Below are 24,029 nucleotides of genomic sequence, written 5' to 3'. Positions count from 1 at the left end.
AAAAAACTCTATCTATCCTATGTTACACTATACAAATAAAAATATACAATATTATTCTTTTTACTTTGATTGGTTCAGCTCTAAACTCCACTGAACAAGTGTGAATATCTCTGGTGCATCTAATCCTCTAGTTCCCAGGAAACTTTCTCAATTGCATGATTGCGTTACAAAACTTTTACCAGTGAAATCTTCTTCGTACGTAGCTCCTGTTCCTTCCAGTCAAGAATCTGCACTAACACTTTCTCATAAGCTAAAGTGTCTCTCAACTCCAGTGCTTCATAGTTGATCACATGGGAGGGGTTTGAGACGTATTTCCTCAACATAGAAACATGGAATGCGTCATGGATCCTAAATAGGACCGGTGGTATTGCCAAACGATAGGCAACTAGACCCACTCTCTTAAGAATCTCAAATGGTCTAATATACCTAGGGCTCAGCTTACCCTTCCTCCCAAACATCATAACTCCCTTCATCGGCGCCACTTTCAGGAACACGTGATCTCCTGCGTCGAACTCCAATTCTCACTGACAAGTATCAGCATAACTCTTCTGCCGGCTCTGCGCTGTCTTGATCTTGTCTGTAATGAGTGTGACTTTATCATGAGTCTGCTGTATCAGCTCTGGCCCCAATACTTGTCTCTCTCCAACCTCATCCCAGTATAATAGGGATCGGCACCTCCTGCCATAAAGCGCCTCATACGGTGCCATCCCAATGCTGGCTTGGTAGCTATTGTTATACGCAAACTCAACCAGTGGTAAATACTGTATCTAACGACCTCCAAAGTCTAGCACACATGCTCGCAGCATATCCTGCAGAATCTGTATCGTCCTCTCCGTCTGCACATCTGTCTGAGGATGAAAAGCTGTGCTAAACGACAACTGAGAACCCATGGCCCCCTGCAAACTCTTCCAAAAATGAGATGTGAATCGTGGGTCTCGATCTAAAACTATGGACACTGGGACGCCGTGGAGCCTAACTATCTCCTGGATATATAACTCAGCTAATCTGTCCATGGAGTAGCTAACTCTGATTGACAAAAAGTGGGCAGTCTTCATTAGTCAATCTACCACTACCCAGATAGCGTCTTGTCCATGCAATGCTGGCGGTAATCCTGAAACAAAATCCATCGTTATATGCTCCCACTTCCACTTAGGAATGTGGAGTGGTTGCAATGACCCCATCGGTCTCTAGTGCTCAGCCTTCACTTGCTGGCACGTCAAACACTGATCCACATACTAGGCTATCTTTCTCTTCATGTTGCTTCACCATAAGGACTCTCGAAGATCCCTATACATTTTAGTGCTACCCGAATGTACAGTATACAGAGACCGATGTACTTCTTCCAGAATAACCTTCTTGTTCTCAAGGTTAGCTGGAACGCATAACCTAGTACGAAACCTCAAGGCTCCATCATCTGAAATGCTGAACTCTGTTTCCTGACCATTTTGTACTTTTCCCATAAGCTCTACCAGTTCTGCATCATTTCTCCATCTGGATCGGATGCTGAATCTCCACTGTAGACACAGACAAATCCACTGATTTTCGGCTCAAAGCATCAGCGACCACATTAGCCTTTCCTAGGTGGTAGCTGATAGTGCAGTCATAATCCTTTATTAGCTCCAACCATCTCCTCTGCCTTATATTCAATTCCTTCTATGTGAAGAAATAATTTAGGCTCTTATGGTTAGTAAATATCTCACACCTACCCCCATATAGATAGTGCCTCCAAATCTTCAGCGCGTAAACAACCACTACCAATTCCAGATCATGGGTAGGGTAGTTCTTCTCATATTCTTTCAATTGTCGTGAGGCATAGGCTATCACTCTCGCTCGTTGCATCAACATGCATCCGAGCCCTTTATGGGACGCATCACTGTAAATTACAAACCCCTCTTCTCCTGAAGGAATCGTTAACATAGGTGCAGTGATGAGTCACTGCTTCAATTCCTAGAAGTTCTGTTCACATTCATCCGACCACTCAAACTTCACTCCCTTCCTGGTCAATCTGGTAAGTGGGACTGATAATCTATAGAACCCTCAAAAAACCTACGGTAGTACCCAGCCAATCCCAGGAAACTCCTGATCTTGTACACGTTCTTTGGTCGTATCCAGTCTACTACCACCTCAATCTTACTCGGATCAACATAAATACCACCCTTGCATATAACGTGTCCAAGGAAGGTAACCTGTTCCAGCCAGAACTCGCACTTCTTGAGCTTTGCGTATAGCTTCTTCTCTCGCAACACCTGCAACACCATACTCAAATGCTCCTCATGCTCCTCTGGGCTCTTCGAATACACCAGTATATCATCAATAAATACTACCACAAACTGGTCCAAGTACTGGTGAAAGACCCTGTTCATTAGATCCATAAACACTGCAGGAGCATTCGTCAACCCAAACGGCATAACTAGAAATTCATAATGCCTGTGCCGTGTTCTGAATGTCGTCTTCGAAACATCTTCCCCCTTGACTTTCACCTGATGATACCCAGAGCGTAAATCTATCTTCGAAAAGATCTGTGTCCCCTGTAATTGGTCAAACAAATCATAGATACGGGGGAGCGGGTATTTATTCTTGATAGTCATTTTGTTTATTTCTCTATAGTCGATGCACAACCTCATCGAGCCATCCTTATTCCTCACAAATAAAATCGGTGCTCCCCAGGGCGACACACTAGGCCCAATAAATCCCTTATCTAACAGTTCCTGCAACTGCTCTCTCAATTCTTTCAGCTCTGTAGGTGCCATTCTATACGGCACCTTCGAAATCGGCGCTGTCCCCAGAACCAGATCAATAACGAACTTTACCTCATGATCAGGAGGTAGTCCTGGAAAATCCTCAGGAAATACATCAAGAAAATCCCTCATCACTGGGATATTCTCCACCCTCAACTCCCCTTTTGATACTGCCTTTACTCAAGCTAAATATCTGTGACAGCCTTCTGATAGCAATCTACGTGCTTGAATAGCAGATAATAACTGAGGTGGGGTGTGCACACGTGATCCCATGAATTTGTACTCCTGTCCCTCTGGAGGTCTGAATACTACCACTCTCTGATGGCAATCAATGCTAGCATAGTGGGCAACTAGCCAATCCATACCCAAGATTATCTCAAACCCATGCATGTCTAGAACCACCAGATTAGCTAATAAATACCTCCCCTAAATATCCACTAGACAGTCCCTGAGTACCTTTCTACATATCCTTATAGCCCTAGTCGGTGTAGTAACAAACAAACTAATATCTAGCTGTTGAGACTCAAACCCACACAACTTTACATAATACTGGGCGATAAACGAATGCGTCGCCCCATAATCAAACAAAAAAGTAGCTTTAAATGACAGTATTGAAACAGTACCTGTCACCACATCTCCCTCCGCCTTAGCATCTCCCGACATCAGTGCATAAACTCGTGCCGGAGCAGTATTCCTTTGTTGTCCACCTTGAGGTGCCTGATAGCCTCCTCTGTATGGTCGAGGAGCAACCACTACCGCTGGTGGTGCCTGACAGTTCCTCGCGATATGCCCAGGTTGGTGGCACTGATAGCAAACAATCTCTCTCGCTCGGCACTCACCTAGGTGCCTCCTCAAACATTTGGGGCAAGGAGGGAGCATCTGTCAGCCCTGTACTGCTCGATCTCCTCCTCCCTGTTGTCGTCCCCCTATGCTATCATATCTCCTCCACGGCCCTCGACTGGGCCCTGCCTGAAAATCAGAAGGTGCGGACCTCTTCCTCTGGCTCTGGGCTGCTGTGCCTCTCTGTATGCTGCTCTCAATCACTGCAGCCCTGTCCACTATCTTCGAGAAGGTCTGAGCTCGGAAGCCTACCACCTGCTCATACAGATTCTGCCTCAGGCCCTCCTCAAACTTTCTCGCCTTCCTCTCCTCATTTGGCACCATATACGGGGCAAATCGGGACAACTCAACAAACCTCGCTGCATACTATTACACCCTCATAGACCCCTGTGTCAGATATAGAAACTCTAATGCCTTCGCCTTCCTGACCATAGCTGGAAAGTACCGCTCGAAGAAAATCTCCCTAAAGCGACTCCATTTCATCACTATAAGATCTGACCTCTGCTCCTCCAATACTCTCATTGACCTCCACCAACGCTTTGCCTCCTCGGTCAATTTAAATGTGGCAAATAACAGCCTCTGCTCGTCTGAACATGAGAGGACTACCAGTATGTCTTCTATGTCCTGAACCCAGTTCTCTGCTACCAGTGGGTCTGCTCCTCTAGCAAAAGATGGGGGTCGCATATGCGTGAATTGCTCAATTGTGCAGCTCCTCTCCCCCGAGCTCCTGACCATCTCAGTCATCACCTACTGAGTGACGCTACACAATATTGTGTCAAGGTCTGCACCACCCATACTGGAAGGTCCTACTCCATCACCTCCCGCACTCGTGTTACTGTTCCCTGGATCCATCTTGCAAAGGAAACAACTAATCTTAGCATACAATCACTATCACACAACCCATACACTACAATAACTCATAAATTATTCTTCTATCCACATCCTTAATCCCCATTTAGGATTCAGCCCCACCATTTAGAAACAAGACCCAGCGATAGTATCCATGGTTTTCCTGAAATCGTCACCCCAGGAAAAACACAGAAGCAACCCCGGTACTACTGCCTCTAGGCCGCAAGATAGAATCCTAAATTCTCACCTCATCCTCCAACAATCACTAACTTACATTTCAATCTACCCACCTCCTATTTTCCTTGAAATCCATTCCTATACTTTGGTATTGTATTCCGCTGTCTACTAAAATTTATAGAACCTAGCAACCTAGGCTCTGATACCAAACTGTGATGCCTCAATTTTCATATAATTTTTTTTATAAACAATAATAAATAAATAATCACACGTCATCCATTACATACACAAATCGGCCACGTCAACAACCCTACTAACATTCATACAACCCGACCCACATTGGGTACCAGGTAAAAAGTTATTTTATTTATAAAACCTAACAGCGGAAGACAGTGCGTTTATATCATTCAGAATACAATATCCAGAGTATCTACATACACACATATATATCATTATCACAAACTCAAAAAATACTCAACTCTAGGGGAAATTACACACCCCATAATCCAAAAACTCACCTTATGTGTCAGGGTCCCACCTCCCTATGATCACGGAGCTCTATCACCTGGTCTAACCCCATTCCTTGAAAAATTTAGATAATTTGGGTGAGATACATCTCAGTAAGAAGGAATAAATTATTTACAGTGTGTGGCCATATGAGTTCAATTATAATACACTTTACTTTTCAAAACATCATTTCATCTGAGAAAATACACTGATATACACATTCTCATAATCATATAGATATACAATACAAGCTTTTATAAGCTTTAAAACCATTTCTTAAATTCAATAATTTCCAACACATATTTACCGCGAAGTTCCTGAGAATAGGGAAGGTTACCCGCCCATACAGGTAACTTCCCTCTGCCCTAACACGTTATGCAGCCAGATATGACCACATCTGATACTTATTAGGGCACTCACCTTACTCAGTAAGCTCTCAGGCGGAGAGTTTTACTTCGCCTCAATTATTTATATTATTAACTCACACGGTTCCATTTCTCAATTTTATCATTCTTCATTTCTCAATTTCCATTCTTTCTTTCATTTCTCATTTTAGCCAATTTTATAATTCTTTCACTTTTCATTTCCATTTTACTTTCCGGCTCATGAGTATCCTCGGTATCAAATACTAACATCGCGTCTGTAACTCATGGCCACCCTAAGGATCTTTCTATTCACGCCATGCTTCCCCCAATGGTCAAGGTTGTGCAGCCCGAAGGCTGGATCTAACCGCAGTTGGCCGACCCGATTAAATCAATGTATCATATCACATATCGCATCTGTAGTACGACTGGCCGGCCTATAACCCTGCTCCGGACTCAGGGGGCCCAACAATCCTACAAAATGGCTCAGTCGACTGTCACGCCACACGCTCCAAGAGTCTGTGTGGTTGCACTAACACAACTAGTAACAGTACCGTGCTCAATATCATAACCATCCAATAGGGTTTACTACCACATACCTACAATCATTATGTGGTATTGACATTTCATCAATCATATTCTAGTATATTACAATTCAGTTCAATATAAATATTCTATTCATTTTCTGTGCACATTTCATCATCTCGTAATAACATATATCATATTTCACATATTTTTCATATTTTTCCAAAATACTCATATCAATAATTTGTACAAACTCATTTCTCATGCAAATAATTTTCACTCACAAATAAATGCCACATTTTATTATTTTCTACTAATCATATCAATCATTCTCATTTCAATGTTTTCTTAGAAAATATCCAACGTTATACTTCACATTTTTCAACACATGTCATGTGCCACACAATTTTCATCTAATATTCATAACATATTATTTTCACACTCCAAAATATCATAATTTAAAATCACTCAAATGCCACACAATTTATCTGATATTTATATCGTAATAATTTTCAGATAAAATACGAGAAGCACATTTTCACATATTAATTTAAACAGTAATTCTAAAAATGGTGCTATAATTTTTTCCTCTTACCTGGCTTACTGAGAGTCTCGTTAACACTCAGATCCTACGCGCTTGAAATTTAATTCTTGCAATTTGCATTTTTCCCAGGTTAATTAATCTATTTTTCCAAAATAATACCCATTTAACCTTCCCTAGGCTTCATATACCTCAAATTAATATTTAGACTAATATTTAATAGCCCCACTTAATTTTCTGAATTTTACCTGCGGGTTCCAAAATTACACCCGCAGTGCTCACTCGGGTCCTAAATTTCCAAAATCATACTTCAATCCTAGATGCTCAACATTTTACCATTTCCAAATTAATCCTAATTAATTAAAAATAAACCCCTTAATAACCCCCATACCCCAAATTTGGGGTTTTGCCCACGACGACGTCACGAGAATTCCATCCCACTAGACTTGTAGAGAATCATCCCTAGATTCACGTGGTGGTGTCCGTTCATCGATTGGGCTTATAATTTGCAAGAAATTAGAGAAAAAGGAGAAATTGGCTTACCTCAAGAGATACGTTTACGCCGCTCCTACCACCGATCCGCTCCGGTAGAAATGACGGCAGCAGATAATGGAGTCCAACGGTATCTTCCGATTTTCGATTAGGAGAAAATCCACCACAAAATCGAGGAGAGAGGGAGAGAGAATGAGAGGAGAGAGAGAGAGAGAGAGAGAGTTTGCGACAGCAGAAGAAAAGAAAAGAAAAGAAGAAGAAGAAGAAGAAGAAGAAGAATGGAATGGAATAGAAGCTTTAGGATAATAATAATAATAATAATAATAATAATATATTTAATTAATATTATTAATAATATATTTTATTAATAAAAATAAAAATAAATTTTAATTATTTTTTTCTTTTTTTAAATTCGATTAATTAATTAATTATTTTATTTTATTTTTATGAATCACTCTACTAATCTTCTATATCCCTTTTTGGGGTTATTACAGTAAAAACAAGACTTAAGTACTAAAATTTAAAGGGCTTTGGGCGATTGAACTTGTGCATTGAAAGCGTCTCGATCAACCGAATGGTTGACAAGTCAAAAAAGTTGACTTGGGTTGGGTGACCCAATCGAAATGAACTAAACGTTATCGGTCGACCGAACTCCTAAAATCACTTTTCACATCTTCCTCAGGCGCCCGAACTTGTAGTTCATTTTCACCTCGAGCGATTGAATGTTGAAGTTCGGTAGACCGAACTTAGGACCGGGCGACCGAACCTCAAGCTGTTTGGAAATTGCCTTAGTTCAGCCACTTGAAGTTCTCACCAAGCACCCTGAACTTCAAAATTGTCTTTTCCTGTTGTGAGTGTTCAGGTGACTGAACCTAAGGTCTAGGCAACTGAATCTCTCGAGTCGCCTTATTTTAACCATGATAATTATGGTAATTTTTTCATTAAACATTTCTAAAAATCTCTAATATGTCCCTAACGGTCAGATTTTCTAAGGAGTCTATATATACCCCCTCAATTATTCATTTTTTAACAATAAGATTAGAGAGAAAATTCTCCCAAAATTATTTTTGTTCTTCATTCAATTTTTACTCTCTTTTCGCTATTCTTTTGAAAAATTCTTTATTAAAAAGAGTATTCATATTTTGGGCATTTATCTTTCAAGGCATTCACTCTCTCTTTGATTTTAATTTAGAAAAATATTTTTGAGAGTGGTTTTATTGTCTCTCCTACATAACTTAGCTGATAAACATTTTTGGGAGTAAAACATTCTTACTTGTGATTCTTGCACATTCATGCAAGAATTCATAAGCTCATTTAGGCTTTATTACAAAATCCTTTTTGGGCTTGAACCCTAAATCTCCTGCACTTTATTTCTTATATATATATATTGGAGATATCATTTGAGGGTTTTAGATCTTTGAAAAACATCTATTGAATATCTTGTATTTAGATCAAAGATCATCATTATTATTTTCTCTCACATTTTTACATAAAAGTATCTTTGAGAGAAAATCAAACATACTCATTTGAGCTTATATTCATATCATTTTTAAGTGCATTGATTAATTGTGCATAGTGGTACATATCTGCTTGGATTAGAAGCAATTTGGTTGTACGAAATATTTCATTCGAATATTTTTTGTATTTCCCAACGTATGATCGGAAGAGAGAGACTAGCCTTGTGAATAGTCCCGGACTAGTTTAGACCTGGTTAAGAGAACTAGGTGAACATCCTGTAAGGTGTTGTATTAGGTGTCACTCCACCCGCAAGTGAACAATCATTAATGGAATCCTCAGGCTTGCGAGTTGAAGCGGGGACGTAGGCAGTTTGGTCGAACCCTGATAACATATCATGTGTGCAATTTATATTTCTGTAATTTATTTCTTGCACGTGTATGTTCCTTTCAATAGTTTGTGAAGGCTGTGCATGACTTAATTTCTGCACTTTATATTTATCCGCACATTTGGGATTGCATAGATAGACCCTAGGTTGGGAAATACTGTTTGTGAAACTAAAATTAACTTAAGAAGTTTTAAATACCCAATTCACCCCCCCTTCTTGGGAATGCACAAATTCCAACACCGTGGACCCCCATTGGGTTTTGGGTCGTGATAGTTGTGGTATCCGAGATTATATTATTATTATTATTATTATTATTATTATTATTATTATTATTATTATTATTATTATTATTTGGGATGTTACATATTGGGTGACCGTATTCTATCCTTCACCTTTGATCGGTGAAAACGTGCTCCAAGTTTAATATGCTTGAGGGGAAATTGTTTGCAAATAATTTGACTTATCAAGATATTATTTGGCCTAAGAAGATAATGAGGGTAAATACATAATTTATACCAAAAGGTAAAAAAATAAATTAAATAAATACTAAAAAATTATAAGCATTATGGTTGCTTATTTATAAGCAATAAATGCAACTAAGTGGAGCAATTGTGGAGGCCGTGTTTGTGCAATCATTGTGGATCTCCTTAAAGTATGGTGATAATCACTCAACTAGGGAAGTCACCTAAGAAATGAAAATGAGATGTCATCTAGACGAGGTAGAAGGTAATTGTCTAAGCAACACAAACCACTTATTGCCCAATCAACCAAGGAATTACAAGGGAAGTTGCCTAAGCAAAACACATGACAAACATTTCCTAAGCATAAGACAATCATCTAGGTGAGGCAAATTATGTATCGTCCAACCATCAAATGAATTATAAGCCACCGCCAAGGTGATAGAGATTGCATAGTCATCTGATGATAGAATTTGTAGTCATCAGGTGGTAGAGGTTGCCTAATCATCTGTGATAGAGGTCACCCAATCATCAAGTGACTTAGTAAACAAGCATCGAGCATGACCCATTCATGGCAGCAGAGTTTGGTCAATTGTAATAGTTAGGCTTTTAATATTTAGAATCCCAAATTTCTTACTAGGATTAATGATTTTAATTTATTATTTGGAACTGCAAAATTGATGGAGGTTTGACTTGAAAGGAGTACAAATATGTTTAATTTCTATTGTGGTAGGACCTTCAACCAAATTTACATGCAATACAACTAGCCCAGTGCTAACAGCCGAATGCCACTTTATCCCTCTCTTCCCTTATTGCTTAATCTCCCTTTACCCTCAATCTACTTTTTCTCTGACTTATTTCTCCCTCCTCTAATATGTATTTGTTCACCTCCCTATATTTTCCTTTCTATGGCTTTCTCATCCCTATTCCACAGGTTCTTTCACATGAGATAGTACATTCCCAAAAGTCTTTGACATGAGTATTGGCAGAATGATCCCATTCCATCTGCAACTAATCACCAACCTTGATCCACATCATCAAAAAATATTTTGACACCCTTTTTCTATAACTAGGTTCACAACCCAATTCTTGTAGAGTATCTTAGCATACTAGATATTGCTTTTTCAACTTCTTATTTTTCTTCATTTGTAGACATTGATATGCTATCCGTCATCTTAAGAATCTTATTCTATACCTAGAATATTAGTCCCTTTTTCTTTTTCTATCCATTTTTCAAAATTTTCATTTATTATTGTTTTTAATAGGTATGGTAGTTTATCATTAAAGAATATTGCATTTTGATCACTTGCAAATTACAATAATAATGGGAAAACTCAAAATATAATTTTCTAATTAAGAAGCTCATATTGTATATTTCTATATTGTTTAATAATCTTTGCTATCCTTTTTCTCTATTTTTCCATGTTAGCTATGGTGGCTACATGAGCTTAATTGTCATGTTTTGATGATAACAACTCATTAGTGGTTTTAAGTGTTTTAATCTTTGCATGTTGCATATTAAGTTATGGTAAGTACAAACATAAATGCAAAGATTGTTATGGTAAGTACAAACATAAATGCAAAGATTAAGTAAAATCTTAATAGCTTAGACATCATTAAAAAGAGGGAGATTGTTAGTCTTGGTGCCTATATAATCATGTTTAATGTATTTTGATGATATTAACCTATTTGTTGTTCCAAGTTTATTCCATCTTTGCAGATCATGTTTAGTTTAGGTAAAAGTGACGAATACATGAAGGTACCGGATCATAGGCAAATATCAGACCAAGTAGACGCTCGAGTAGGAAATATCAAAGTGGACACTCACTCGGAAGTACTCAAACACATCCAAGGAAGCTAGTATAGAACTATATTTAATGGGGAGTGTTTGAGGTAAGAATTATTGCAACTCTTGTAGTTTTGTTTCACGCATGATTTCTGAGTAAAAGTTGAGTAAAATTTCATGTGCATACTAGGACACAAGAGTATATAGGATTTTACTAAGTCACAAACTCAATACTCATGGTTATCAAAGATAAAACAAAGAGAATGACAAATATACTATACTTAAATATGTTTCAAATGGGACAAGTGTTAAGTGGCATTTGTGTTATAATTTTTTATATACTTGGTCCAAAACAAGTTTTATGTCCTAAAGCCTCAAGAAAATTAAATATATATTCTTAAGGACAAGTTTTAAATCATTTTAGTGTTATAATCTTTTACAAACTTAGTCTTAATTGAGTTTAAAACCTTAGTTATGCACCTATTAAATTTCCTGAACACCCTTCAGTATTTGGGGGATAACTTTTGCTGGAAAAGTCTAAAAAGGACGATTTTGGTATCTATAGAAAGTTAAGAAAAAATTCCACAACTTTTGTGTTGATGACCATTTTTTTTTTTTGTTATTTGGGGTAATTCATTGACGATTTCAGGCAAAATGTTAATAGTCAACAAATTGGGGCAATTAGTCGATGAATTGGGGCAAATAGTCAACGAATTGGGTCAATTAGTCGACGATTGGCATCGGGATTCAGTCCTCAATAGCTATAAACTGCTAGTTTTCAATTTAAACATTTAATATATCACCCCCAACGTCCATAAAATGGCTAGTAGCTTATTTTGCCTATAAATACAAGTCCATAAACTTGTTTAGTAAAGGTTTTAACGATCTTAGTGGAAAATATCTTTTGAATACCAACCCTTAGCACTTTGCGTATTGTTTATCATCTTAAGTGCTCATTTTCTCTCTTGCTCTCTAATCTTGTTTGATTCATTACTTGAGAGATTAGTGTGAGGTTTACTTTGTATTTGATATCAGCTCATTTAAGAAATATTGGTTTGTATCTCATCTTCTTGTTGTAAAGGGTTCCTGTATTGAAGGTTCTTGTTGAACCGTTGTTGAAGGTTCTTGGTGGATCATTTTGCAAGGCTTCTTGGTGAACCTTACGGCTCTTGGTGATCATTGAGGGATTTGTTCTTGTGTTGTAAGACTTCTCCGCCAGTGAAGGAGTTTGATAGTGGATTGTGGAATCATTGAGTTGGTCTCAAGGCGTGGACGTAGACTTGGTGTCGAACCACATTAAAATACTAGTGTTGAGCTTTCTCTTCTTTATACTCTTAAATTTGTGTCTTGTACATGATTTACATTTTATATATTGTGATATAATTTCTTGTATCTTGTCAAAAATTTTATTTTGTAAAGAAAAGTGAAAATACACGAAAGAGTCCATTCACCCCCCCCCCCTTCTCTAGACTCTACACCTGGGCCGACATTCCTAAATCAAGTCTCACTACAAAAAAAAAAATTTTATGCTTGAGCATAGGGCTTTAGATATTGCATCCATAGAGGCCTGGTTTCGTAATTTACTTTTATGCTCTTCTTTTTGGCTATTGTATCAATTACACATAGTTCATAAGAAGCTATATTCTAGATAATCAAAACAAATATTTATATTCCAACTACTATTTTGTAAATTTTAACATATAACTCATGTTTTCCCTTCAAATAATTAATTTTGAATTTAGCCCACTTTAAATGGAGTAAATATCCAATTGACTAATAGATTACGAAGCAATTTCTCTAAATTTAGGTGTCGAGATAGGAGTAAAATCCATTATTTGCTGCTTCACTGGTATTTTTTATGAACTATAATTACTACTACTACTACTACTACTACTTTTATAATTATAATTACTATCATTTACAAAATTTCTTAATCTGTAAGTTGGTTTAGAAAATTCTTAAAGCTTTGGAGATATTACTTTGGGTTATTATTTACATGAACTTGTTCAAATTCTTTCCATAATTAATTTTTTCCAATTACTACTACTACTTTTATAGTTATAATTACGATCATTTACAAAATTTCTTAATTTATAAGTTAGTTCAGAAATTTCGAGATATTAAACCATCTTATTTCTTTCTATCCCACTTTTCTCTAAGTCTAATTCTTCTATTGTTTTTTTTCTCTTATTGCCTTGTTTGTGTGTGTGTGTGTGTGTGTGTTTTTTTTTTTTTAATTCCATATGAATTTGATCAATCTCATTTGCTAATATAATTCACCTTAAACATTGTTCACTTCCTGATTTCAACTTATTAGATCCATCCACACTCATGATTTCGTAGGAAATTACGCATTTTCCTCTTTTGCTGAATATTATTTTAGAGGAGAATTTATTATAATCTAACATTTTTCTTTCAGGTTTTAATAAGGATAGTAGCACTTTGATCTTACAAGTTTTTACAGACCCATGCTATGCATGGGGAGGGCTTTAGAAAACTAAAATCAAAATGAAGTAGACCAGCAAATTTAAATTGTATTGGGTTTTAATAAGGATGGTTGTACCTTGATCTTCTTGTAGGTTCTCAGTTTTAACTCTTGAAGATGTCTCATCTCTTTCGCTAACTGTAGTTGGTTATCTTTTTTGTTTGTTTTAATTAATCCTAATATTGTACTATGTTTCTTGTTCTATTATTTGTAGCAAAGTTATTATTTTTTATTAAATTTGATTACTAAGTCAGTATTATAATTTTGTTAGGCTGCAATTGCTGCACTAGGATTTGATGACAACTATGTACTATGCGTTACACTGCAAATTCGCAACTTTCCATGTTTTTTCTTACAAGTTCCATGTAGTCCAATTTGCAAATAATATTTTAATCATTTTGCTGTGACACCAAAATTAGGATACAAATTTTTTTTTTGGGGGGTGTAAAGAAACTAAGAACGTTAGGGAAGTAGTATAATTACTAAAAATCCTAAGGCCATGTGATGTGGTAAGTTTAGGAAGAATTCAGTTGGTATAAATTTTCTATCCCTTTTACTTTCGAAATACAAACATGGGAATCATTGAAATATCTGTTTAATTGAAAGGATATTATTCATATAATACATTTAATACATTACTCTACTAGAATCCAATGGAATTTCTAAATGACAACAATGCTTATAAAGAAAGGGGAGCCTCCGATTGAAAATCATTACTAGGACATTAGAGTTGATAGTCTACGAGTTTATTTGAATACAACTTTTCTACAAATTCTCTCCAAAATACTTGGGATTTGGCCTTCCATCACTAAGCCAGCATCGTCCATCATGGGAGCGACCAATATCAACAGCTCTAGTTTATAGAATGTTTACGAGTCCTAGCTCTAGTAATGGTTCCATGATTGAATTTTATATAACCCTTCAATTGGGTTTGGTTTGTAAAATATTTATTTTAAAAATATTGCTAGTATTGAATAAAAATTTAATAATTTATAGAAGAAAGTACTGCTATCATAAAACAGATAAGAATGCAAAAATTTTCTTAATCCATATCGCAAAAAGAAGAATCATAATATTCCAACCATATTCCACGTTTAATGAAATGCACAAACTTCTAAATTGATCTTTGTTTTATAATAGCAACACTTTCTTTTGCGAGTCAACTATCTGGTAAACCAAAAGTAAACTTAGCTTAAATGCTCTTCTTTTTTTAATTTTGCCCTCCCTAGTCTATGGTTCAGCCATTCGGATGGAGATGTCTGGCTCCCATAGTGAAGGCTTAGAGAGAGAATGGAGTCATGATTGGCTTATGTAGTTACTACAGGTCTAGACCCCTTTTGGCATATAATGGCTCCTAAGGTCATGCTTTGGGGGAATTGCATGAACTAGTTGCCCTCTCCTGCGCTATTTCACATTGCAGGCAAAAAAAAATGACAGGACTATTAAGCATTTTGGAAAGTAAACTTTCTACGGTGGAAAATGACCATAACCCATGCATTGAAGTTGTTTTTGGTTGTCTCCAATAAGTTCTTCAACATCTTCACGTGTCTGCTTATTTGACCATTAGCAATACTAGGCCTTTTGCTCAAGTCAACTAAAGACACATTGGTCATCTACTTCAATTTCCGTCTCCTTGTCGTCGAAGAGGGGAAATCCTTTCATTTAATAAAAAACCATCATTCGGAGTTGATGAGATGGTGGGGAACTGCAATGAAAATGAAAAGTAATCTTCATCCCCACAAACCACATCCCGGCATGCCCCCGAACCTGCAACAAAACCAAAACACTGGGAGAAAAATAATAAGAGGAAAAATAAAAATAAACTGCACAACTCAAATATGGATAGATGCACCAAAACATTCCTAGATAAAACCATCATTTGGATCTAAAGAAGAAGCAGGTAAGTACAATGTAAATACTAAGAGATCATCCCCCACAACAGACCACACTCCCCCAACACTACAAAAAAAAAAAAAAAATGAAGAAGAAGAAGAAAAGAAGAAGAAAGAAAAACACATAATAAACTACAAAACCTGCATCTATCTATAGAGGTCCATGGCTGGTTCCCTCATGGATTCTGGTGTGTAAAATATAAAAGCAAAGGACATTTTCTTTCTTTTTCATGGATTAAGAGTTGAGAGTATCACAGTATAATATTGTAAACTGAAACGGAAATAGAAAAGAGGTAAAAAATACAACTGATCATTCAGTGAGAAGATAACCAGACGAACAACATGCAAATTGTCCTCATAGTTGGAACTTGCGGTCAAACAAGCCAGCACCTGAACTGATATGCATGATGTATGCAATCCAGGCATGTAGCAACCATTGTAGCAGCCTCATTGTATTAACTCAAATAAAAAAAACATGAACATTGTTTTAGAAGTCATTTCAAGAAAAGGCATATAATCAATTGTACCCAAGTGAGTGATTTGAAAAATCCAGTAACACGTGTTTCCAAATTACATATCTTCTTCTCATTTGGTGGCAACTGGCTAGAGAAGGTTCAAATGATTCCAATCCAAAAGTACAAACCTTAATTTTCAATATTTTTTCTCTTTTAAGGGTCAAATCTGCTTTTGCATTAGCATTATCATGTACAGAGAAATTAGACAAAATGCAAATAGAATAAATCTGCTCGGCTGTGCATCTGTAGTTCAACTGGTAATCTCTCTTGGCAGAGGGTATATCATGATCAAACTTCAAGTGCCCTTGAACTTGAACACCTTCACCACCACCTACTTGGAAACAAGGGAAAAAATAAAAAATAAAAAGATAATTTATGATGATTTAACAGGTTGAGTGGGAAGAATATGTAATTAAGAATATTGAAGATTGGGATGCCTTTTCTTTTTTACTTGGAAGTAGTTTTTGTTAAGGTCTGATATGCATTACTTGGCCCACAACCTAACAGTCTTAAGCTTGTAGGTAAAGTGGTAATCTCACATAGTATCAAAGCTGGTTACCACAGGGTTCTAAGTTCTAGTATTGTTGCCCACTTTTATTGTTTGTTAAGAATTATCTTATTCCCGTGTTGTTTATCTCTCCATGTGCTTTCGGGCTGCACATGTGGGGGAGTCTTGCTTGATACACATTGTTGGCCCACAACCTAATAGCTAAAACTTTTAGGTGAAGGGGTAATCTAACAGTTTCAATGACATTACCAGTGCCCTAAAAGTCAAATATTACAAAGAAAGAAAAGGAAACACTAAAGATAATATGGCAGACTGGCAGTAGGAACTTTGCAAATTTTACCTCAATGTCCATACTTTGTTCCATTTTGTCTAGGTCAATTTTCCTTTGTTTAAACTTGTCCAAGTTAATTTTATGTAGCTATTTATTATTTTATTTTTTACAAAAATTAAACTCAATTCTTGTGTTCTTATTTGAAAAAACAAATTCTAAATGGTGTTGTTTTAGTCATGTATCTCAAAAGGGCACAGGTTTTGAGCATATAATATATATATTACGTTTAGATATTGAAAATGCAGTTTGATATTATAATGAAAATGCAGTGTGATAATACGTTTAGACATTTACATTGTTAAGTTGTTATAACATTGAAAATACAAAGAATATTATACCCTGTTACACCTAATAATATAATATTACTATATTAAATATGATAACATATTCGATTATAATACAAATACGACAACAACCAAACCTTAAGTCTCTTAGTAGGTGAGGCCAGAAATTCTCTTTCATTCTTTTGCTATTCCGTATTATATAGCGCAATATCTTATGACAACCGAAGGGTGGTCAACTCCATACTATCTTAGTCCAAATTATTTTAAGTCTTTCTCTCCCTCTCCTACCACGACTAACATTAATTAGCTCATTCCTCACTTGTGTTATTCAGCCTACAGTGTAAGTTCCTAAATCATCTTAGCCATCCTTCTCTTATATTATCTGGTGCAAGTGCCACACAAAATTTACAATGAATATGCTCCTTAATTATCTTTTAGAGTTATATCAGTCATCCATCTCAACATTCCCACTCTGGAAGCTTTACCTTTTGAATATGTTGTTTCTTAGTTGCCCAACATTTTGATCCATATAGCATAACTGGCCTAATAGCCATCGTATAAAACTTTCCTTGTAATTTCAAGGGTATTCTATGATTGACGCACTTCCCTATTTTACCCAACATGTTTTTAACAGTCTGCTACATCTTCAACTTCTCCATCAACTTGCATAATAGATCCAAGTATCGAAATCTATGATTGATGCACTTCCCTATTTTACCCAGCATGTTTTTAACTCTGTTACATCTTCAACTTCTCCATCAACTTGCATGATAGATCCAAGTATCAAAATCTATCGGTGCTAATAATTTCTTGACCATCAAGTTTCATTTTCTCTCTAATATTTTCCTGAAAATGACTAAAATTACATTTCAAGTTATTCTGCCTCATTTCTACTTATCTAACAACCTCTAGATTCTGAAGCTTCTCTCCACAATTCTACACAAATTCTCCTCTGCTACTAGTTTCATCAATGAACACAAAACTATTTGCAAACAACACATGTAACCAAAATTTCTACATTCTTAATAAGTTCATCCATCATAAGTACGAAAAGACAAGGACTCAAAGCATACACTTGATGCACACTTTATTATGGTTGGAAATTTCTCACTCTCCACCTGTATTCCTAACACTAGACATTGCTGTATTGTACATATATATCCTTAATGACATCTATATATATATATACACTACATGCTCCAATTTTTTTTTCTTTTCTTTTTAATCTAGAACCCATCATCGAATGAACTTAAGTACCCTATCAACTTTCTCTAGGTCAATAAAAAATATATGAAAGTCCATATTCTTTTCTTTGAATGTTTCAATTAATCCTCCTTATAAATATATAGCTTCTGCATTTTAACTCCAAGGCATAAAATCAAACATATTTGACTTCAATATCATATGATATTATGATACTATAATAAATATGATAACATAATTACATACATTATATTAAATTATCACTACAACATATTAAACTATTATTATGTATGTAGTAGTAATTATGTATGTAGTGGATAATACTAATAATAATTTATATTGAAAAGATTTTCAATAATCGAGAAGCGAGAAAATTACATGGAGTGGATAATAAGGTATATCCTCCTAAATACAAAAAAAAAAAAAAAACAATTATATTATAGCCCCTTTCCAAACCCACAACAAAAGTCCATAAAAGAAACCCAAAGAATGACGAGCCCAACATAAGCCAGGAAAATGACTCTATCCCAAAGATGTCAAGAAAAATTATTTTTCCATTAAAAATCCTTGCATTCTTTTCAATTCAGAAAGTCCAAAAAAGGTAAAAACCACACATCTCCATAAGATTATTCTTCTCTTTATCCTCCCAAAGCCTCCAAACACATAATACAAATATCCGAACTAATTGTCCTATATAGCCTCCACACTTGGTATAAGCCTATTAAGAACTATAGTCCATATTAGGAGGAACCTTAGTCAATTAAATAAAGTGGTTCATAATAAGGAGGGCTTGGTATTTTCAACAACTGAAACACAAGATTTCGCATAAAAAGAACCAAAAGAATCCCAAATCCAAATCCTCGAATCAGTCCCCATTTGAGGAATAAAAAGACTTGAGCACTCTCAACAAAATGGTCAGATATCAACCTTTTTGCCATTGGGATTTCTATAACAATGAAAACCCAAGAGAAAGAGGCCCTCAAAAGAATAAAAAGTATTAATTGGAACATTCTATGTGTAACAGTCTTGAGCCAGACTCCAATGAGGTATTGTCTATTTCAACCCCCTGGCTTCACGAGTTTTTCCTATAAAAGGCATCTCACCTAGCTGGAGTTCAAATCATCCTTACAAATCCAAGATCTCCCTAGTACACATCCGATGTGAGACCGTGATAGGCTCTCCCATTCGATCTCTGACGCCCTCATCAGAGTGGCTTACACCTCTGTATAGGATCCACCCACGTGATAGTACCCCCACGGTAGCTCTGATACTAAATGTACCGGTCTTGGGTTGATCTTCTGTGAGGCGTTGTTCATTTTAGCCCACTGGCCTCACAACTTTTTCCTATAAAAGGCACCTCACCTAGTTGGAGTTCAAACCATCCTTATAAGCCTATGTTCTCACTAGTACACATCCGATGTGGGACCATGACACTATGGAGGACAATCTAAAAAGACGAGCGATCAAAGACAAGGAAACCTCTAACCCCCAAACATCCTCTCAAATCTACATTAGATTCCTATTCTAACTCGAAAACACATATGATGATAGAAGTGAGCAATCTTAGAAACAAACTTCCAAGGGCTTGTTGAGAAACATAACCATTATCTCTAGTATCCCATCCATTTTGATGCAAACAAGATGAACTCTCTTCACTTTCTTTATATCCAACCATAAAAACACTTGTAATCCTCTCTATGGCAGCAGCCACCCCTGCTGGAATTGTGGGACCCCTAAAGATAAATAAGGCCCCTCTCTCTATCACCAAATCCCAAAAAGTATAAGTAGTAGGATTTCCACCAAGAGGGAGATCCAAATACGTGAGAGGCCTGTCTAAAATAGTAAATTAGCTAAGGTAGAAAAAATCTCTAATTCACATCCCCTCTCCCTCTGATATTCATACCCACAACCCCATTCTTCGACATGTTGATCTTCAATCCCAAAATTTTCTCAAAAATTTTTCATCTTAAAATTTTTTGGAACGTCTCAACATTGTCCTCGAGAAAGAAGGATATTGTCAGCAAGTTGAAGGTAGAACTACAACCTCCTCCCCACCAACATTAAATGCTTGAATCACATCAAGGCCTTAATCATGTCTCAAGATACAACTCAACACATCAATTACTAGAGTAAAAAAAAATGGGGATGAGGATCCCCTTGTCTCAACCTCCATGAAGCCTTAACCCACTCCCTTCATTGACCTTTCACTATAATAGACAAAATTGAGAACCCTTTAATCCATCTCCTCAAAACCCCTTCTCAGCCATCACAGGGTCCAAAAAAAAAAAAAAAACCAACTCACCACGTCATAGGCATTTTCAATATTCAACTCAAATAAAACACCCCACTCTCCCATCCTTATACCCCCCACCACTTCATTTAGCAGCCAAAATAGTATCTATAATCTGTCTATTGTCAATTAAGGCAGACTGCTCCAAATTGATTGTACCCCCTAACATCTCTTACAACCTCTTAGACAAACCATAGTTATGATTATGTAAAGACTAGTAATTGATCAGCCAAAAGTCTCACTTTTTTCAAAAAGCTCCTTCCTAGGAACAAGGGAAATAAGGGTCAAATTATGACTGTCGCCACCCCATTCCAATAAAACTTGTGAAAAAAGTCCATAATATCCTCCCAAATCACCTTTCTAGCTATCTTGAAAGAAAGCCTTAGTAAAACCATCAAGGCACTGGCCTTATCTCTCTCCATCATAAGCATAGCCCTCGTTACCCCCTCTATAGTCTATATCAAAAGGTCCCTCCAACCAAACAGCAAGGTCTTCACAAATAGGACACTAATCAATGCCCTCTAGAATCAGCCAGTGCTTAATAGAAGTCCATAATCTCCTGCACAATATGTTTGGAGTCGAGCATGACACCTCTTGAATCTTAACTCCAATTCTTGATAAAACTTTTCCCCCTCCTCCCACTGGCCACCTCATGGAACAATTTGGTACTACAATCACCATCCTTCATCCACTTAACCCCACAAATTTGTCTCCAACTAATGCTTTTCTGAAAAGGGATCAACTCCAAGTCATTACTAAAGTGGCCTCTCCTAAGCCTATCCTCATCACCAGCCAAACCGCACCTCTCCCATCTATCCTAGTAGTCAACTTCATCAAGAATAACATTGTTTTCTCTTTAAGACATCAAAAAACATTTTTTATTCCACAATTTTATTTTATTTTATTTTTTCACAAGCTTCAACTTGTTCATAAATTTAAATTTGGCTCACCCTTATATACCACTCTCTCTGCTAATAGTTTTTTTTTATAGAAAATTCTTCTGAAATAATCACTAGTTTAATCAATGTTTATTTTATAGGTGATCAAGCTCTAATTTTTACTTATAATATGGCTACCAAGTTGGTTTATGACCAATTTAGTGTCCAGTAAGGTACCTACTATTGATTCTTTTCAGGACCCGGTTTTTGAGAGAGTTTTCAAGAGGTTGGATGGATGGAGAGAGTTCTTTCACATTTGGGGTTCATATTAGTCTTATCCATACTTTTTTTTTTTCCCTATTCCCCCTTATTACTTGTCCCTTACCAAATTTCCAATGAGAATGGCTCATAGATTAGAGAAATTGGCGAGGGATTTCTTGTGGTCTGGAGTAGGTAAGTATGCGATAAGACCCTAGGGTCTTATTGTAGGGAAATTAGGGAAATTGGAAGCATATAAAAATGAAAGAAGAAAATAGGATTGATCACTTTGAGGGGATTTACCTCTAAATTAGCTAAAGGCTTTGAATTATATTATTGCTTCAATAAGAAAGCTCCATAGGTTTACATATATACAATGTATGGAATCCTACTTTTAGTATTAGTGTAAAAACATCAAATATACATCCCAATCCATGTCTAGAATAGACTCCAATAACTAATCCTGAAATAACAAGGAAAACAAGGAAAAGTCAACATGACATTAAATAGAAATCCAATTGACTTGAGAACCCTAATTCTTGCCTCCTTCAAATCAGCCTGTCCTCAAGGCTAAGCAACAATAAATTCAGGGATCTCTCCTCCAAGGATTGATAAGTTTCCCAAGTTGCTTTTTTTAACTAGTAAGTGAGACCAATAAACTAAAACTTTGGTGATATCTCCACTTCTATGTTTGACCACTCAGCAATCCATAATTGTTGCTACATATGAACCTCACTGAGAATTCTCTTTAACTATGATCAACTTGCTGTTTCATACGATCAACTTGCAACAAGATTTTCCTTAAGGGGTTGAAGCATTTTCTCTCGATCATGTAACTCCTCGTCATCTTGATCAACTTTGGAGGATCAAATGAATATCTATCAAGGGCAGAAGGAACTTTACCATAAACAACCCTGAATGGAGTCAACTTGACGAAAGAATGATAAGTGGTATTGTACCACCATTCTAACCATGGAAGCCATCGCACCCAACCCTTTGGTTTGTCGCTAGCAAAGCAATGAAGAAAAGTCTCTTAGCACCTCGTAACAACTTCTGTCTTCCCATCTGATTGTTGATGATATGCAATGCTCATATTGAATTGTATTCCTTGCAAAGGGAAAACCTCCTTCCAAAAGTTTTTGGTAAAGACTTAGTCATGATCATTGACAAGTGACAATTGAGTGAAGAGTTCCATGCAACTTGATAATATTCTCAACAAATGTACAAGCAACACTCGTAGAAGTATAAGGGTGGGTTATAGGTCAAAAATGAGCACATTTTGTGAGACGGTCCCCAACAACAAACTAATATATTTACCATGAGAAGATGGCAATCACTCAATGAAATTCATGGAGATAACAGTCCAAATTTTTTTTGCAATAGGAAGAGGTTCTAGAAGGCCTAGACATGCCACCATTTCACCCTTCTGTCATTGACAAACATCACATTTTACCACAAAATTTTTTTATTTCACCCTTCATTCCTTTCCAATAAAACTCTTGGGAAATGTGCTTGTAGGTTCTAAAGAATCCAAAGTCACCAACTGGTGATGCATGTAATTCTTGCACTATGGCTTTCTTGTGGGCTGAATTAGGCACTAATAAATCATCCTCTTATATAGTTAGTTTAAAGAGTCCAAAAAGGAGGGACTGAAGTTGGTATTCTTGTAGCCTTTGGATAATATTAGTCTTTGGATTTTTCCACCATTCCTTCCTGATTTGGTGAAGAGTAGTACATGCACGTACATAAACAGCTAAAGAGTCTAAAATGGAGGGATTGAAGTCATGAGGGTGCATTTGCCACAACTTCTCGGCCCCTTTCTTGTAAATAATCACATAGTCATAGCCCAACAAGTTAGTCCACTTTTGTTGTTCCATAGAATAGATTCCTTGCTCCAAATAATACTTCAGGCTCTTGTGACTAGTTTGGATTTGGAAATGCCAACCAATTAATACAATCTTCAGACTCTCCACTTTGTAACTACATGCACAATGGCTATAATCTCTTTGTCATAAAAAAACATGTTGATGTGGGATAGAGAAACAACCTTAATAGTAAAAGCAATGGGGTGTCTGTCTTACATTAAAACTACACCATGCCAACTCCTGATTGCATCAAACTCAATGATGAACACGTTGTTGAAATCTAGCAAGGCAAGAGCTAGTGTGGTGGACATTGCCTGCTTAAGCACAACAAAGGCTTGTTCAACTTCCTCACTCCATTTGAATGCATCTTTTAACAGTAGAGCAGCCAATGGACATTATCTT

The 24,029-nt window shown here is 36.5% G+C and overlaps 2 protein-coding genes across 12 annotated transcripts in view; both read right to left on the bottom strand.

Moving 5' to 3' along the window:
- Nucleotides 1–1,262: 1,262 nt before the first annotated feature.
- LOC131162658 (uncharacterized) lies at nt 1,263–23,938 on the bottom strand. The gene is made up of 4 exons (XM_058119265.1): nt 23,844–23,938; nt 23,498–23,742; nt 16,139–16,341; nt 1,263–1,514 (listed from the first exon to the last, which is right to left on the bottom strand). Exons 1-4 carry the CDS (start codon nt 23,936–23,938, stop codon nt 1,263–1,265), a joined length of 795 nt encoding a protein of 264 aa, XP_057975248.1.
- LOC131162490 (uncharacterized) overlaps nt 14,631–24,029 on the bottom strand; it is a 38,785-nt gene continuing 29,386 nt past the window's right edge. For 5 of the 11 annotated variants that reach the window (XM_058119033.1, XM_058119032.1, XM_058119031.1 and 2 more), the window contains one exon: nt 15,097–16,341. The gene's annotated coding sequence lies outside the window, so the exon portion shown is untranslated. Of the gene's footprint in view, nt 16,342–24,029 lie in introns of all 11 variants that reach the window. The other 6 variants (XM_058119035.1, XM_058119036.1, XM_058119037.1 and 3 more) reach the window with 2 other exon arrangements.

Source organism: Malania oleifera, chromosome 8 (assembly GCF_029873635.1).
Source record: "Malania oleifera isolate guangnan ecotype guangnan chromosome 8, ASM2987363v1, whole genome shotgun sequence".
In the NCBI taxonomy this organism is placed as follows: Eukaryota; Viridiplantae; Streptophyta; class Magnoliopsida; order Santalales; family Ximeniaceae; genus Malania; species Malania oleifera.
This window is presented reverse-complemented; position numbering and strand designations above follow the sequence as displayed.

What these genes read in the sequence shown, in the direction of transcription:
- LOC131162658 (XM_058119265.1), bottom strand. Translation starts at nt 23,938, where the DNA reads ATGTCCACCACACTAGCTCTTGCCTTGCTAGATTTCAACAACGTGTTC. An exon ending in TGGCATGGTGTAGTTTTAAT is followed by an intron (nt 23,743 to 23,843) that starts GTAAGACAGACA and finishes TTGTGCATGTAG; the next exon opens with TTACAAAGTGGAGAGTCTGA. An exon ending in AGCTGTTTATGTACGTGCAT is followed by an intron (nt 16,342 to 23,497) that starts GTACTACTCTTC and finishes GTTTCCAAGTAG; the next exon opens with GTGGTGGTGAAGGTGTTCAA.